General features: G+C 44.3%; 1 protein-coding gene across 1 annotated transcript; it reads left to right on the forward strand.

Moving 5' to 3' along the window:
• The first annotated feature begins 1,132 nt into the window (after positions 1-1,132).
• On the forward strand, positions 1,133-17,606 carry MATN3 (matrilin 3). Its single transcript, XM_044262255.1, has 8 exons — positions 1,133-1,154; positions 1,615-2,268; positions 5,210-5,335; positions 6,092-6,217; positions 7,518-7,643; positions 11,138-11,263; positions 14,833-14,943; positions 16,987-17,606. The coding sequence occupies exons 1-8, from the start codon at positions 1,133-1,135 to the stop codon at positions 17,040-17,042; spliced, it is 1,347 nt and encodes a 448-aa protein (XP_044118190.1). The 3' UTR covers positions 17,043-17,606.
• Positions 17,607-17,702: the final 96 nt, after the last annotated feature.

Genomic DNA, 17,702 nt, shown 5'->3' on the forward strand with positions numbered 1-17,702 from the left:
TGGGGGAAAAGGAAGAAAGAACAAATGAAAATGAAGATGTGCGTGATTTTTTTTTTTTAAAAGATTTTATTTAGGGGCATCTGGGTGGCTCAGTTGGTTAAGCGTCTGCCGTTGGCTCAGGTCATGATCCTGGGGTCCTAGGATGGAGCCTCGTGTTGGGCCCCCTGCTCAGTGGGGAGTCTGCTTTTCCTCCTTCTGCCCCTCCCCCTTGCTCACGCTCTTGCTCTTTCCCTCTGAAATAAATCAGTAAAATCTTAAAAAAAATTTTTTTTTCTTTGAGTGAGAGAGAGAGGGCGTGAGCTGGGAGTAGGGACAGAGGGAGAGGTAAAAATCAGGCTCCACTCAGCAGGGAGCCTGATGCAGAGCTCCATCCCAGGACCCCAGGATCATGAAGGTAGACCCCTAACCGACTGAGTCACCCAGGTGCTCCAAAGATGTGTGGTGGTGTTACAAGGAGCTTGTTTTTTTGTTTTTTTTTTTTTTAAAGATTCATTTATTTATTTTAGAGAAAGAGAGAGAAAGAAAGAGAGGGAGGGACAGAGGGAAAGGGAGAGAGAATCTCAAGCAGCCTCTGCGGTGGGCAGGGAGCCAGCGTGGGGCTTGATCTCACCCCTGAGACCATGAACTGAGCCGAAACCAAGAGTCAGAGCCTTAACCTACTGCACCTTCCAGGGGTCCTGATGCTTGGTACTTTAGAGTAGGAAAGGTACAAGCTTCTTTGCTTTTGTAGCCTCAGGGCTAAATACATGGTAGGTCCCCCCAAATAATTTGGTGAATGAAAAAACGAAAGGGGTGACTACAAGAGTTTGGTGGGGCAGAGGAGAGACACAAGTGGACATCTCTGCTCCTGAAAACCAGACACGCAAAGTTGGATCAGATTGTCATTCCTCTTCTCACGTTTAAGTATCTCAGGCACACGGGGCTCCAGAGTTCACTAAACCTGATGAATGATGAGAAGGAGGGGGCACTTAGGGCTACTCTGGGTGCAGTTTTTGTCCCATTGGTGGAGGAGTAGAAGAAGGAAGCTTCCAGAAAATCACTAGTATGTTTGCCTTGAACTCTGCCATTGCTTGAGGTGTGTGAGGCCTGGACAGGGCAGCGAGGCTATTCAAGGCCACTGTCCCATTGTGCCATGGCTGAGGTGCCCAAGAAAGGTCTGGAAACCATTCATTCCTGGAAGGCCAGCGGAACCTTGGGAGCAATGCTGAAGCAGAGGGATGAGGTTCTAGGGGGAAATTTGGGGTTCAGCCAGCCTTAGCCAGCCTATTGGAGAAACTTCTCCCCTCTGTGTGAATCCTCATTAGGGAATTTGGAAGGACCTTGGTGCTTTTAGCATCTTTTTTTTTTTTTTTTTTAAGATTTATTTATTTATTTGACAGAGATCACAAGTAGACAGAGAGGCAGGCAGAGAGAGAGAGAGAGAGGAGGAAGCATACTCCCCTTTGAGCAGAGAGCCCAATGCAGGGTTCGATCCCAGGACCCTGGGATCATGACCTGAACCAAAGGCAGAGGCTTTAACCTACTGAGCCACCCAGGCACCTGGTGCTTTTAGCATCTTAAGGGAGGATGATGGTCTTGGCGAAAGGTAGCAGACAGTAGGGCCTCCAACTGCAGGGCTCTTCGGGTATGAGGACCGCCCCATTTCCGACTGGGATCACGTCATTGCTCAGCTGTGCCCATCCTCCACACCCTTCTTCGCAGGTGTTTGCAGGAGCAGGCCCTTGGATTTGGTGTTCATCATCGATAGTTCCCGCAGTGTGCGGCCCCTGGAGTTCACCAAAGTGAAGACCTTTGTCTCCCAGATAATTGACACTCTGGACATTGGGGCGGCAGATACACGGGTGGCAGTGGTGAACTATGCTAGCACCGTGAAGATTGAGTTCCATCTCCAGACCCACTCAGATAAACAGTCCTTGAAACAGGCTGTGGCTCGGATCACACCCCTGTCTACAGGCACCATGTCCGGCCTGGCTATCCAGACAGCAATGGATGAGGCCTTCACGGTGGAGGCAGGAGCTCGGGGGCCCACTTCCAACATCCCTAAGGTGGCCATCATCGTGACAGATGGGAGGCCCCAGGACCAGGTGAATGAGGTGGCGGCTCGGGCCCGGGCATCTGGTATTGAACTCTACGCCGTGGGCGTGGACCGGGCAGACATGGAGTCCCTCAAGATGATGGCCAGCGAGCCCCTAGATGAGCACGTTTTCTATGTGGAGACCTACGGGGTCATTGAGAAACTCTCCTCTAGATTCCAGGAAACCTTTTGCGGTAAGTCTTGCTCCCAACTAGAATATTCAAATATTGTGTCTCCCAAGAAAGAGATTTATTCTTTTTTTTTTTTTTTTTTTAATTTTTTTGGTAGAAACTTTATGGAAAACTAAAATATAAGCAGTGCTTTTCTTCAGTTTTTTACCAGCTTAAACACACCTTGTTGGTTTAGGAATATAGAGTTGCTTTATATATAACTTGGTTTGCTCATAAAAATCTTCGTGTTTGCATTAGAAATGTGAAGGTCTAGAAATATCCAGGATAAATGATCCTGCTGTTCCCTGATGGGGTCAGAAAAAAATAAAAATAAAAAACTCAAGACTCCTCTTTTCTCCCCTCCGCCCACAACTCCATCTTCCCCAGATATTTTCTTTAGCTTTACCATCTCCGGCTTTAACAGAACTCTGCTGTTTTCCTGCGGAAGACGGGGAGCAGCATCTGTCTGCCGGTGGAAGGATCTGTGGGCTTTCCAGTGTAACTGGCAGTTAGGGTTTTGCTTATTCTCTGGATCCTCTAGTTTTCAGATTCTGTTCTTCCTCCAATTATTCTTTGTGGAGGGACAGGATTAGGAATGGGCGTTGGGGGAAGGGTTGAGATTTCAGTTCACTTGGGAGATAGCGAGATGCAGATTTTTTAAAAAAGGATGGTTACTGTCCTTCTTTCTTTTTTCCCTTAGGATGCAGTTTGAATATGAGCATGCTAATTTTTTTTTTAAGATTTTATGTATTTATTTGAGACAGAATGAGTGAGAGAGAGCACGAGAGAGGAGAAGGTGTACAAGAGGGAGAAGCAGACTCCCCAAGGAGCTGGGAGCCCAATGCGGGACTCGATCCTGAAAGTCCGGGATCACGACCTGAGCCGAAGGCAGTCGCTCAACCAACTGAGCCACCCAGGCGCCCGAGCATGCTCATTTAATTGGAATTTTTAGCACGAATCAGTCAAACCCATGAATATGAATCCAGTTAAGGCGGGGCTTTAATCTTAGCCACTGATCAGAATTATGAATGTGTGAGACGCATACTTTATTTTTAGGTTTGTTTTTTCTTTTTAAAAAAGATTGTATTTATTTATTTGAGAGAGAGAGCGAGCGAGTGAGTGAGCACAAGCAGTGGGGAGGGGCAGAGGGAGAAGCAGACTCCGGGCTACGCAGAGAGCCTTGATGTAGAACTCGATCCCACGACCCTGGATCATGACCTGAGCTGAAGGCAAACACTTAATGGACTGAGCCACCCAGGCACCCAAGTTCCTTTTTTCCTTTGTATCCACTATGTTTTGTCTTTGTATCTACCCATATTCATGTTTTATTATTACTATTATTTTTTATTTATCATTTAGAGATACAGTCTTTCAAAGCCTTCTGTGGAATTACCCAAACAGGTGTGGGCAAATTTCTAGTTCAGGTGAATTTTAAAATGTAGATACCTACGCTGTGTAACCTATGCCCCATCTCTTTACTCGATACGCATTAATTAATCTGATGCACTGATGATGCATGGATAAAATATTCCCTCCATATAATTAAGCAGTAGTCTGGGGATGGTGACGAGACATGAATTAGTAATTACAGTTGCAAATTTCAAGGAGGCTTTATATTGAAATTAATGTGGAACTCAGCAATCACCCCAGTTTGTCAGGAAATGGGAGATGAAGTCTTGGTCTAGAGCCAACTTTGGCCTCAACTCAGCCAGACCTGGCTGGTGCCCCCTCGTCTTTCCTGTCCCAGGATACTGGGCCTTCACAAGCTGTCCTTGGCATTCATTGGTTTCTCAAAAGAACGTGGCTTTCTTTCTCCCAGGAAAACCCCCTGTGCTTGTGGGTGAGAGCTTTTCCATAAAGACGCCGGTCTGTGGCAGAGTTGGGTCTCAAAGCTAGCACCTGGGGTTGGGCTTGAAGGCCATAAAGTAGCAAGTGGTGAGTGGCAATCTTTTCCTTCTGGTACAAAAGAACTGCTTGTTCTGGGGGGAAAAATGTCCTCTCTATGAAAAGGGACTGAGGGGCAGCTTGTTGTAGTCAACGGGTTGGAAAGATCATTCCGTGAAAAGGCTCTTCTTGGGAAAATATTAACCTTGACCTGTTGCCAAAGCAGTCGAGGCTGGGTTACCTGCCCAGGGGTGCCAGCCTCCTCCAACAGGCCTCCTTGGTTTTCTCAGAAATGACTAAATTCATTGATTCTTCTTTCAAAACATGTTACTAGGAAAAAAAATATCCAACGAGATACAAACACCTCCAGGAGTGAAAAGGTGAGGCTGCGGCTTCGCTGACGTAATCTCGTTTATTCTGTTCTTCCTTTTCTTTTTACCTGCTCGCATGGAGCTTGTGAGTCCACGCTCCTTGCAGATACTAGAGGCCCTGAAGTTGCACACCTGTACGTTTAGGCTCCCACACCCCTGCTGCTCATTTGGAAGGCGGTTACCTGCCTTGTCCTCCACTGTTTGCATGTTCAAGTACGTATTGCCGCCCCACTGAGTTCCAGGCGGAGGGACATGCCTGTGTGTGAATTCGTTTTGACAGACACTATAGAGCCCTTGGAAAGCAGATTCTGGCCCCAGCAGGACAACGATCTCATAGACTTTCCAGAAGTGCACTGTAGTTCTCCCCGTTTCTTGCCGTTGGGAAATAAATTCTTTTTCCTGGGCTAGGTGGAGACATTGAATAAAACATCAAGTTGTGTGACCACGTGAGTGTTTGCCTTCGGCTCCAAATTCAGAATTTCCTTTCTCTTTAAGAAAGCTGAAACAAAAGCTGTAATTTTAAATTAGTAACATCATTTGTGTAAGAGTGGTGTTTCCAAGAAGCCAGAGGCAGAAGACAAAGGGCCGGTTTTTTATGACGAGCTCTCATTGAAAAGGAACGAGAGGGGGATGTCTTTTTGACAGGGAAGGAAGTATCTGGAACATTTCTTATGCGTTGATACTGACGATTGTCTACTTCCGGTGGGCAGCTCTGGACCCGTGTGTGCTTGGCACACACCAGTGCCAGCACGTGTGTGTCAGTGATGGGGAAGGCAAGCACCACTGTGAGTGCAGCCAAGGCTACTCCTTGAACGCCGATCAGAAGACGTGTTCAGGTGAGGCCCGCTTCGGGGAGCTTGCCTGACTGGGACTCAGCTAGAGACCTGCCCTCCGGGTTTGGGACTGGCCTTATGCTGTTCTCTTAACTGCCTTTTGGTTGGTTCATGGTTGCTTATCAATGTTTTTCCTCTAAAATTGTTGGAGAAAAGTGAGGTAATACATGAATCAGCATCTTTATAGTACTTATAATTAGTTTTCAAGAAAAGGGTTAGTAGGGAAATGGGTTAGTCAGGAAGGGAGCCAGAACTCTCAGTGTTTTTGAGGATTTTGGAACTATTCCTGGATTTTACTTAATTAAGTACAAGCTGCTCCTTTGTCTCTGAGACCAGAGCTGCTCGCTGAATTTAGATACAGAAGAAAATTTAGAGAGGTTCTCACTCATCTGGCATATGACTACTCACATCAAGTAAGTAAAGATGGGATCTAGGTCCATTTTTTTTTTTTAAATCCTCAGAAAAAGTCTTGAGAGGAAGGAAACTTAGAGATCATTTAATTCAACCTACTCATTTTATAGATGATGAACTTCAGACCCAGGGAAGGAAGACGACTTACCCATGTCATGGGGTCTGTTAGTGAAAGAGCCAGCACAGAAATCAGTTCCCAACCTCCTGTCCTGTGGCCTTTCTGTTGCGCTAGGCCACCTCCCATTTTAATACCTGTGTGTGTGTGTGTGTGTGTACGTGTGGTGGTGACCCGTAATTAATTTACCACGTTTTCCTGTGTTTCCATTTGTCCTGATGGTCTTTTGACAGCTATCGATAAGTGTGCTCTGAACACTCACGGTTGTGAACACATCTGTGTGAACGACAGAACTGGCTCTTACCACTGTGAGTGCTACGAAGGTTACACCCTGAACCAAGACAGGAAGACTTGTTCGGGTAAGTGGAGGAGGAGGCTTTCCTTTTGCTACCTCCCCGTCTGCATTGCCCCCCAGCCGGTGTTGGAGGGGTAAGGCACACTGACCGGGCACTTGGTTGATTTTTCTCTCTTGGGCCTTGTAGCCAGCCCTGGCAGTGCTTTCCAAATGCTAAACACAGTTTAGTAAGTTAAAATCGAAGAATGCTCCACAAGATACTTATTAACTACAACGGGATAAACAGTTCCTTCCTAGTGGAGAGACCTGGCAGACACCCCTTCAACCAGGTGACCAGAGGGAACCCCACTAGTCGTGACCCGCAGTGACATCATGCCTCTCCTCACGCGATGTCCTGAGGGCACAGTAGCACTTCTGTTGTCTTCTTTAAATATTTAGCCTCAGGAGGAAACTTCAAACAAACCCAAACTGAGAGACATTCTACAAAGTAATTTTCCAAGCTGTCAAGGTCATGAAAGGCAAAGATGGAGGAAGTGTCCCAGAGAAGAGGGGACTAAGGACATGTCACAGTGAAGTACAATGTGGACCCTGGATTGGGTCCTGGACCGGAAAAAGGGCGTTAGTGGTAGAACAAATGACAAAATTTTACTAAGATCTGTGGATTAGTTAATAGCATTGTGTTGGCGCTAATTTCCTGGTTTTGATAATTGTGCTATGGTTATACGGAACGTTAACGCTCAGGGAAATAGGGTGAAGTACAGAACTTTTTGTGCTGTTTTTGGAACTCTTCCATATGCCTGCAGTGATTTCAAAATGAAAAGTTTAAAGACAAAAAAAAATTATCATGTCCATGTACAGAAAAGCGCATTGAGTGACAGTTTGGGTCCTGAGTTCTGATGCTGCTCTCAGTCAGCTGGTCTCTCTAGATTCAGCCTCTTCACTTAGAACAGGGAGGGCTGAATTACAGTTCCTTCCAACTCAAATTTGGCATCTTTCTGAATCTAGTGGAATTAGCCACACAATCGTTGGTACACCCCTGATTCAGTGTAAATACAATAAACCTAAGAGGAATGCTTTAGTAATTACTTATTTATTTAGTATTTATGAGATACTTAGATCATAAAAACTCAGTCTGGATGATTTTGAAAAAGCAGTTGGGAAAAAGGAAGAATAAAAACTGTGTGTAGGATTTCTCTAAACACCGCTAACTTCTGGTATCAGCCCATAGTACGGATGGCTGTGGAAGGTTTCCAATAGGTTTGCCTCTTATATATTTCTAGCCACGGGTAAGAAGATTTCTATATAGGGGTAATAAAAGACGTCTCCACTTTTAATTGCTTTTCTCCTGAAATTTTCTTTGGTAGCTCAAGACCAATGTGCCTTTGGTACACATGGCTGCCAGCACATTTGTGTAAATGACAGAGATGGGTCCCATCACTGTGAATGCTACGAGGGTTATACTCTGAATGCTGACAACAAAACGTGTTCAGGTAAGGTCCACTCAACAAATTCTTTCCTAGCTGGCTCTATCTATGGCAGTGAAACCAACTTGCAATGGACACAGCAAGAGACTCTTAAAGATACTTAACGAATCAGACTCTACACCTTCTATCCTGCTTATAGACCAAGGCACGCATTGCTCAGATGGCAGTGAGCTCACTTGATTTTGCAAATATATCTCACTTCAGAAATGGGTAGGGAGTGAGGGATATGAGAAAAGCTAACTGAATGTAGGATCCTTATCCAGGAAAATGTTATAGCTCTGTACGCTGGGGACTTGTGAAGCAAATGGGAACTTTAGAGGAAGTTGGTTGAAAACAGTAACTATTTGGTGTGATAGGCTGAACTGATCTTTTTCCAATTAAAACTTGCCCTGGAACTTTTCTGTAGCATTAATCTTAAAGCTGGATCGTTTTAGTAAAGGAGACTTTGTCAATGACTGAATTAGACCCACACAGATCTTCCAGTAAATGTGAAGTCAGTTGTTCCCTAACGGTTTCTAGATGATCAGTCTTCTGTGAGTCTGAGCCTTATGTCTTGGCAAATCCTCATTAATTTGATTTAAATTCACTGGCAGAGCAGGGTGATATTTATAATGTAAAAACACTTCTGAGAGAAATTCCTGCCTCTCAAGGCTGTGTTTAATTTTGGCCATTTTATTAGATTTTTATGTATATGCTCCTGTCCCTTGAGGAGAGATATTATGTGACCTTTTCAAGAGAGACTAAGGGAAATGGCACATGACCAATGCCCTTAAAAAAAAAAAAAAGAATTTAAAGAGGACTGAGCACCTATTTTGTTCCCAGGACTGTGCAAAGCCCTGTGGGGATGTAAAGAAGCACATTTTCTGCCCCTGGGCAATTTACGGGCTGGGTGCAAAGAGAACCAACACCTTGGGGAAGCAGAGACTAGGCAGGGAGAGGGATGGACAGTAACGTAGGGCTGTAGAAGCCAGGGAGGCAGGCTGTCGGGGGAAGGGTGCAGACCATGTAGGCAGCAGGTGGGCCTCGAGGGTGGTGGAGGTTTAGACAGAGGACTGCAGAGACGGATGGCCAAGGGGAATGGCTTGTGTTGGTTTGCTCCAGGGGTAGGACCAAGTCAGTTGGGGTGGAGAGGGCACATGGCTGCGCTTCTCAAATTGGTTACAGGTACCCCACTTGGTAGCTTAAGCAGCCAGGGTCATCGAAGACCTTGAAAAAGGACACTAAAATTTACATTTAAACTAACAGATATTGGAGCACCTGGGTGACTCAGTCATTGGGGGTCTGCCTTTGGCTCAGGTCATGATCCCAGGGTCCTGGGATTGAGCCCCGCATTGGGCTCCCTGCTCAGCAGGAAAGCCTGCCTCTACCTCTCCCACTGCCCCTGCTTGTGTTCCCTCTCTACCCCTGTGTTTCTCTCTGTCAAATAAATAAATAAAATCTTAAAAAAAAAAAACCCTAACAAATATTATGGAATAAATGGAACATTTTATTAAAAAAAAAATCCAAGAAAATGTTCAGTTACGGCAGACTATTCCAGGCCTTGCTCCAAGGTCACAGTAACTAACTTCTTCAGTGCCTACTGGATGCCATACATGGTTCTAGGCAGCTCAGACACAGTCACACCTTTATTATTGCTCACAGCACCTGTATGAGGAAGCTGAGGCCCTGATAGGTTAAGTAACTTGCCCATGGTCACACAATTAGTGAGTCACAGAGTGAGGATTGGAACCCCGGCACTTGCTCTGGCGGTTACACATGTGATCGCATGCCAAGCTATCATGTTTCGTGGCTGTTGTATGTGGCTGTTCAGCCCAGGGCAAGACTAGATGGCGGAAAGTTAAAGGATTAGGAAGAAATATATCTATGGAGCCCAGTGCAGAGCAGTGTTTATACATTTTAAAGTAATAACAGCTACTGTTCTGAAGCTGGGGTACATAACATGGGTCACATCTCTGCTAGTGGCCTGCTTTTCCCCCTGCTGGGCAGTACCACAAGGCTTGTAGATTAAATATGGAGCCCTAGAGCAGGTCCAGGGGTGGAGGCATGGCCGTTGTTATCTATAGGGCAGCTTTAGGCTAGGATGAAGGGAAAAGTGGAACAGTCTACTGTTCTTTTTTTTTTTTTTAAATTTTAGAGAGAGAGTGAGCGAGCATGCACCTGTGCAGGGACAGGGGCAGAGGGGTAGGGAGAGGAAGAGAGGGAGAATCTGAAGCAGACTCCACGCTGAGCACAGAGCCCCCTGCAGGGCTGGATCCCATGACCCTGAGAACATGACTTGAGCCAAAACCAACAGACACTCAACCCACTAAGCCACTGAGGCACCCCCGACTATCCGGCATTGTGCTGGAAAAGTCTGGAGTAATGAAGGGGACTATCAGTGTTAGAGTTAGAAAGATACACTATGGAGAGACTTGCCTTTCACTCAAAGCTCTTTCATAGGCAATAGTGGAAGTTTCCTGTGGAAGTTTCCCAAGTGTGGAGGGACAAGCAAACAAGCAAACAAACTTGGTTGGTCCCTGGAATGACAGAGGAAGAACTTGTGTCTCCCGGGAAGAATTTCTGGGTTTATTAAAGGAGACCTGCTGTTTTCACTTATCCTGGGCCCCTCTAAATGTGGAATGAGCTGAGCATGGCACTTTTTTTTTTTTTAAGATTTTATTTATTTATATGACAGAGATCACAGTAGGCAGAGAGGCAGGCAGAGAGAGAGGGGGAAGCAGGCTCCCCATTGAGCAGAGAGCCAGATGCAGGGATCGATCCCAGGACCCTGGGATCATGACCTGAGCCGAAGGCAGACGCTTTAATCCACTGAGCCACCCAGGCGCCCCCCGAGCGTAGCCCTTTGCTCTCCATTCAGATTTGGGCCAGCCATCTTCCTCCTTGTGATAGATTTCTGGGACAGATAATAAGTGCTCCACTCTCCAAACCGACACCTCCCCTCACCGTCATCACTGTTGTCACTACCTCTGTGTGCATGGGTGTGCCGGCTGGTGTCTTCTGTCCTGCTTTGAACCCTTTTGAGGGCAGCCCTTGACCCGCACAACACCCACTTTATGTGCAGCGTCTGAGTTAGCTCCCTGTGCCAATGGGTCCCTAATGCATTGTTTCTGGTGATGGTGAAGATGGTCCCTGTGTGGCTGGAGATGCGGGAGGCACTTGGAAGCATCCAGAGAGGCCAAAGGTTAAGTTCCAGAATGTAATCAGGACTCGGTCCAGCCCCAGCACTGCAGGCAGGAAGAAGAGAGGAGGCACCCCATGTGCCTGCGAGAAATGCGAAGGCGAGCGGGGAGGCAGTCTAAAGGTGGGACCGCAGGGATGTGAGATGTAGGAAGGGACCACGCGGCGTTCTCCTGGAAGGTGGGCGCGGTGGCGCCGGCCGCGGACGGGTTCATTCTCAGCCCCTGTTGTGACTGCGCCGGAGCTTTTCTCTGCCAGAGATCTGGGTCTCCTTCCGCGCTGTGACCTGGGACTATTTTCTTTCCTGCCCCGCGCCCGGGTAGTTCGCAGCGAGTGTGCTGGGGGCTCGCACGGCTGCCAGCACCTGTGTGTGGACGACGGGCCCGCGGCCTATCACTGCGATTGTTTCCCCGGCTACACCCTGACCGAAGACCGGAGGACGTGCGCAGGTACGGACTGTCCCTGCCACCTGTTTGGTTTGCGAGGCTCGTCTTGTAGGAGGCAGCTTTCCTGTCTAAGGCCTAAGCGCCGTCCCGAGGGGTCCGAGGCCCCCGGAGGCTCCCAGCTGTCTTCCCAATGAAGCAGGTGTCGCCGCCAGCCGTTCTTCCCCCTAGGATTCCTTCCTCTTCGTTTTCCTTTGTGATTACAGTCTCTTCCTAAGTGGGATTGTTGCTGCAGTGATGGTATGATACACCTGACGTCCGATTTCCCGCTTTAACCGTTTCGAAGGGTCCAGTTCAGGCCCACTCCCCATCCGCAGAACTTTATCATCCCAGACTGGAGCTCTGCCCCCATCCCCTTCTTTCCCAGCCCCGGGGTCCCCTCTCCTTTTCACCCTGTCACTCCCTTTGCCCCGGGGCTCCCTGCTTCCAGGTCCTGGGCTCCACCGTGTGCACACCTGGCTATGCTAGGAACACGCCCTGCCCGTGTCCACCCTTTGCTGGGACCCCCTTCCCTCACCACTACCGCTTGCCAAAATCCAAGAACCACATCCTTACCAATATTTGGTTTTGTTGGATTAAATTTTTGCCATCCTAGAGGAGGCAAAAAAGTGTCTCCCTACGGTCTTTATTTTTTCATTTCCTGGCTACTTCCTGTATTTATTAGTCATTGGAGTTTTTTTTTTTTTTTTAATTGGGAAATGCTACCTATGCCCTTACTTTTCTCTTGGGTTTATTATATTTTTCTTACTGATACAATGGAACCCTGTGTGTTTCTGGATATAAAGTCTTTGTTGTTTTATGTGTGGCAAATATCTTCTAGTATTTCTATTTTTACTTAAATGATGTCTCTGCAACAGTATTCATGATATTTTAGTTCTTAAGTTGTATGGTAGCTTTATGAGTGTTTATTTTTATTATGCTTCATCACTTGCCTAAGTGTTCTCTAAATTGCTTTGTTTGAATCAAATACTACACAGTTGTGTTGGTATGTTTGTTTCTATAACTAAAGAACATGAATTAATTGAATTAATTAAATTGAATGAATGAATTCAATTAATTAACATAATTAATTGAACAGGTCTAGTTCAATTTTACCCCCTCTACCAGAGCTTCCCTTTTCCTTCCAATGAGCTCGGTTCTCTTTCAGCCCAGGACACCTTGTGCTGGGGTGACTTGTTCCTTCAACTGTTCCATCAACCCTTCCATCAGCAGAGCGCCTACAATTTTCTGGACACTGGGTGTATAATCGTGAACAGAACATGTATGGTCTTTGGTAACAGTCTAAGGGGAAAAGACAAGGAAATAGCTATTTATAAAGAAATGCTGTGAGAAAAGAACAGGGTCCTGAGCCCATGAGGGTTGGGGGACCTCCTTCAGGTTGGGAGGGGCTCTCTGAGGAAGTCACATCTGAGACCTGAGGATCAGCGGTATTTAGGTTGGAATTGGGGAGCTGGAGGAAGAAGGGAGAGCAGTGTCAAGGACTGCCTGGTGACTTCGGGGGAGCGGAGGAAATGGGAGAGGAGAGGAGGGGGAAGGGGGGGAGAGGGAGGGACTCGCCTGGTTGCCAGCGCCTGTGGCAACCACCACCAGCCAGGGTAGTGTGGTGTCACTTTGAAGTGGGACGCAGGGGCTGAGTCATGCTGATCTTCTGGGGCAAGAGGAAGGAGTTTATATTTTGTTTTATAGAAGATGGGAAGTCACTGGAGAGTTTTGAGGAATGGGGCGGTGTGATTCTGTTTACATTTTCACAAGTCCCCCTCGCTGCTGTGTGGGTCTAAGGGGCTGACGAGCTGGGCCGGGGGTGGGGGGCAGTCGGAGACTGTTGCAGTGGTCCCAGGTTGGGTGAGGAGGGGGACAGTGGTGATGAAAGCAAGCTGATTCCAGACACCTTCCTGAGGCAGAATGAACAGGATTTGGTGATAAACCAGATGTGGGGAACAGGCCAGGAGACAAATGAGGATGGCTTTCCTATTTCAGACTTGGTCAGAGTTTGAGGCTCGTGTGTTTATGCTCCTGGAGACAGTAACCTCCAACCCCTGGGGGCGGTCGATGTTGTCTATATTTCTGGCATCTTCCATAGCACCTGACAGTTACTAGTAGATATTTCTTCACTTGAAGTGAAGTATGGAACCTCTTCTTGGGGAGGGTGGGGATAGTAGGGAAGAGCTTGCTTTTAGGACTTGAATGTATCAGGGTACTAATATCTAGGCTACCCTATCTAGGGGTTTAATCCTCAGAGAACTCAGTCTTGGGGCATTTTTCTTCTCTTGGGAGATGGGGATTCCAGCCGCATTTATGTTGGATTACATCCTGACCGCATTGGCCTAGCCGTTCACTTCTTTGCTCAGCAAGCATTCATGGAGCTGCTCTTCTAGATGTAGTACTCTTTCAGGTCTTGAGGAAGGAACTGGGGACATACAAATGCTTTGTAGTTTGTAGTGTACAAGTCTTGCACATCATTTGCTAATTTTAATCCTAAATTTTTATTCTTTTTGATGCTATTGTGAATGGGTTCATCTCCCAACTTTCAATTGTGCTACAACCCAATTTTAAATTTTTCTGTGAGTGTTTTAATTAGACTACCCCGCTGAGCCATTGTCCTCACAGAACTTACAGTTTATCAGGCAAGAAGCACTGGAAAAGCATCATGAGTGCCAATTATATGCTCTGTACAGGGATGATGGGGATGTACTTAATTTCAGTAGATACTTTCTGGCTTACCGACTGACTGATTTGGGCTGCTGTCCCTAAAAGCCAACAGGATTTGGACAGGTAGATAGATTTTATTTGATCAAGTGAATTTACGGTCATCTTTGTTCTATATCCTATCTTTGTAGAATGTGGGAGAAAACATAGGAGTAAAAGACCATTCTCTGTCCTCCGATGACAATGAAAGATTATACATGGGAAATTACTCTTATTTCTGTTAGGCAACTTTAGGGGTTATGATAGTAGGGAGAGCTGCCTCACTGCATTTTAGAAAGAACTAGGAGTTAGCATTATCATTCTCCCAGGTTCTTTGCTTAACTGCTGATACAAACCTAATTTTTACTTCCAAAGTATTTATGGGTAAGAATGAGAACTCTCCATTCAGACCATTCAATAGAATAATTGTATAAGAAATCAGGAATTATCTACTTTTAATTCTTGAAATATTTTGACCAAAGAGAGAATTCTTTTTCTTATTTTCATTTCTTAATAGGGACACAGTACCATAATAAGATTAATTACCTTAGGTCTGCATTCTTGGCTCCCCCCTACGTCAACTTTTTAAAAATTTACTTTGTATCATAGAAAGTTTCCAACACTCACAGAAGTTGAGAGAATATAATGAACTCTCACATAGTCAATACCCAGGATTGATGACTGGAAACGTTTCCCAATATCTAATTCAGTTTCTTCTGTGACATTACTATTTCAGAATATTTCCTCCTCTTTCTGTGTGCTCTTATATCCTCTTACCTTCTTGAAAATGCATTTAGTTAAGTCTTAAAAATGGAAGGACTGAATTACAGATTTCCTGATTTCTACGGTTTCTGCTTAGCTATAACATTTTGTGTTACTGTCGTCATCAGCCATTGAAGAAGCACGAAGACTCGTCTCTACAGAAGATGCTTGTGGGTGTGAAGCCACCCTGGCCTTCCAGGAGAGGGTCAGCTCATATCTGCAGAGACTGAATGCCAAACATATCCTTTCTGGAAAGGTTTCTGCTTTAAGCCATCCTAGGTAGTACAACTGAGCCAAACTTTTTAGGACATTCTGGAGGATAAGGGCCCTATCCATTACATTTTAAGATGCGTGAAAGCAAAACAGTGTTTATTTTTTTAGAGTTCTTTTAAAATGTTTTAATAGACTATTTTGCCCACTCAACATTTACATGCTAAAAGCTGCCTATTTCTTCCTCTAGTGCTTTTCCATAGCAGCTTATGCTGTGTTATTAACAGGTGGAGCTCTTATGCTATGGTTCCTTCATATGGGCTTTCTTAGTTCAGAATTTGTAGGTGTACAGGAGGTAGCTGATTAGTGAGGAGATGGCTCAGACGACACATACTTTACATAGGCTAGCCAGCTGGTCAAAAGCAGATTTCAAAATGTAACACAGTCCCATCCAAGAAACTTTCAAAATCAGTTCTTTTTTTTTTTTTTTTTAAAGATTATTTATTTATTTATTTGACAGAGAGAGCACAAGTAGGCAGAGAGGCAGGGAGAGGGAGAGGCAGACTCCCCATTGAGCCTTGAGCCAGATGTGGGACTTGATCCCAGGACCCTAGAATCATGACCTGAGCTGAAGGCAGCCGCCCAAACACCCCCAAAATCAGTTCTTTAACTAAAGGAGTAATTCAGGAAGAGTACTTTTTCTTAGCTCAAGTTAACAACACTGTCTCTAGGTATCTTAGAGGTGTGGTGTTCAAATTGTGATAGTGGTATGGGGGGAGCACAGAAAGTTTTACAAAAATCAATTTTCAAATCCTTAAATTGGCCTAACAAAAATGCTCCAGGGGGTCAGCCAACATTCTCTTTTCCCATCTCTCACTTTGCATTGTCATTCTTCTAACTTTACAAAAGGAAGGCACACTTTATCTAACCTGAGTCTGGTAGGGTGAATTTCTTGGAAGGGCAAAATCTCTGGAAAGCCAAACAAAGGGATAGTTCAACTGTTTTTTTCATCAAGGTTTCATGAACTCCCCCAATTTCTTTCACTAAAAGACATTTTTCCAATGAAATTTTGCCTTTTATTTTTAGTAATTTTATGTCAAAATTTATAATTTATTTGTTTGATCAATTATGTGCTCATAATAGTTGTAATGATAATTCAACCCAGATGATTAAAAGAACTGGGGCCTTATGGTCAAAGAATATTAATTTAAAGGTAGTTTCAATATAAATGTATATGTGCTTGTTGTTTGTATAAATTTACCTCAGAGATGTCTCAGGGATCAAGAGAAGATTTTCAAGATTCAAAGTAGAATAAAACTCTGTGGAGAAAGTGGAAGGGAAATACAAATTCCTTTATTTTAAATATTTGATTTTTAAAGATGGATAGTATGTGTCCATTTGTATGGTGTTTATATATAGTGTACATTTGAAAGACTAATTTAGATTTTATTTTATTTTATTTTTTAGTTAAATAAAAAAAAGATGTATTTATTTCAGAGCGAGGAAGGGTGCGGGGAGGGATAGCATGAGTGGTGGGGAGGGGAAGAGGAAAATGGAGAGGGGAAGCAGCCTCCCTACCTAGTGCAGAGCCCAACACAGGGCTTGATCTCAGGACCCATGTGATCATGACCCAAGCGGAAACAGAGTCAGATGCTTAACCAACTGAGCCACCCAGGTGTCCCTAGATTTTATCTTAAAAAACCCTCAATACTTATGATATGGCAGAAACGGCATATTTTGTAACAAAATCTTACGATGAAAATTTTCAAATAATTTAAATATGCACAGATATCTCTTATTTGTCAAAATTACTTTAGGGGACAAGAGCAAAAATGTTTGAAGATAGATACTCTGTATCATCATCTCCGAAGACCACTGCTTTATAACATGCTCTCTAAAGAATAGAATTCCCGAGTTTTAGATTAAGGATTTGATGAGAAAATAATTTCACTTTTTCTTTATTTACTATAGAATGTAATTATTTTCTTTTATCTTGTATTGAAGTGTTTGAAAGTGTGTTTATGTTTTCTGATGTCTAAAAATAAAAGGCGTTGGCCTTAACAACTAGCCACTCGATGATATTTTGGGCAAGTTGCAAGCAGATGCGTATGGACAAATACATCGTTGAATTACTCAGATTTTTCACCTGGATATACGGAGAGCTTGGTCTATTTAATATTTTTGCATACTTCAATGTTCCTGCTAATAATTTGCCATTGCAAATGCTTTAATATTACTGGATAAGTAGTATGAGGATCTTCTAGAGAATCAGTAGGACATAAACGTTCACATCCTTAAGAGCAAACTTTAGTGTCTCTAAGCTATGACTGTGAAATGATTCATGGGGAATAGAATGAAAAGTTTGGTATCTCTTTATTTACCAATTGAGCCATTTAATTTTTAAATGTTTATATTAGTAAGATAACCATTCTTACAATGGGAACTTTTTATCTATTTTCTCTTGATAGTATTTATAGTATAAACCAGTTTTATTATTGAGAGTGTAAATTATACAAGTATTTACACATAAAAAAGTTCATATAATTGAGGTAAATATAATTTAGAACTGTTTCTTTAATGCTTTGTTTTTTGCTCACTTTTTGCTGGAATATCACTGAAGCTGTGATCAGGGGATTATAACACATATCAAGATCAAGTGAACACTACATGAAATATTGTAAGAAACACATAACTAAAGACTTTAGTTTTGAATTAAGTGTTATAACTTCTTACCAAGTTTTGGTAAAAAATCCTACATTATCTTTACTGTTTCACTTTAGGATTCAAT

The sequence above is a fragment of the Neovison vison genome, chromosome 8, assembly GCF_020171115.1.
Source record: "Neovison vison isolate M4711 chromosome 8, ASM_NN_V1, whole genome shotgun sequence".
NCBI classification, from domain to species: Eukaryota; Metazoa; Chordata; class Mammalia; order Carnivora; family Mustelidae; genus Neogale; species Neogale vison.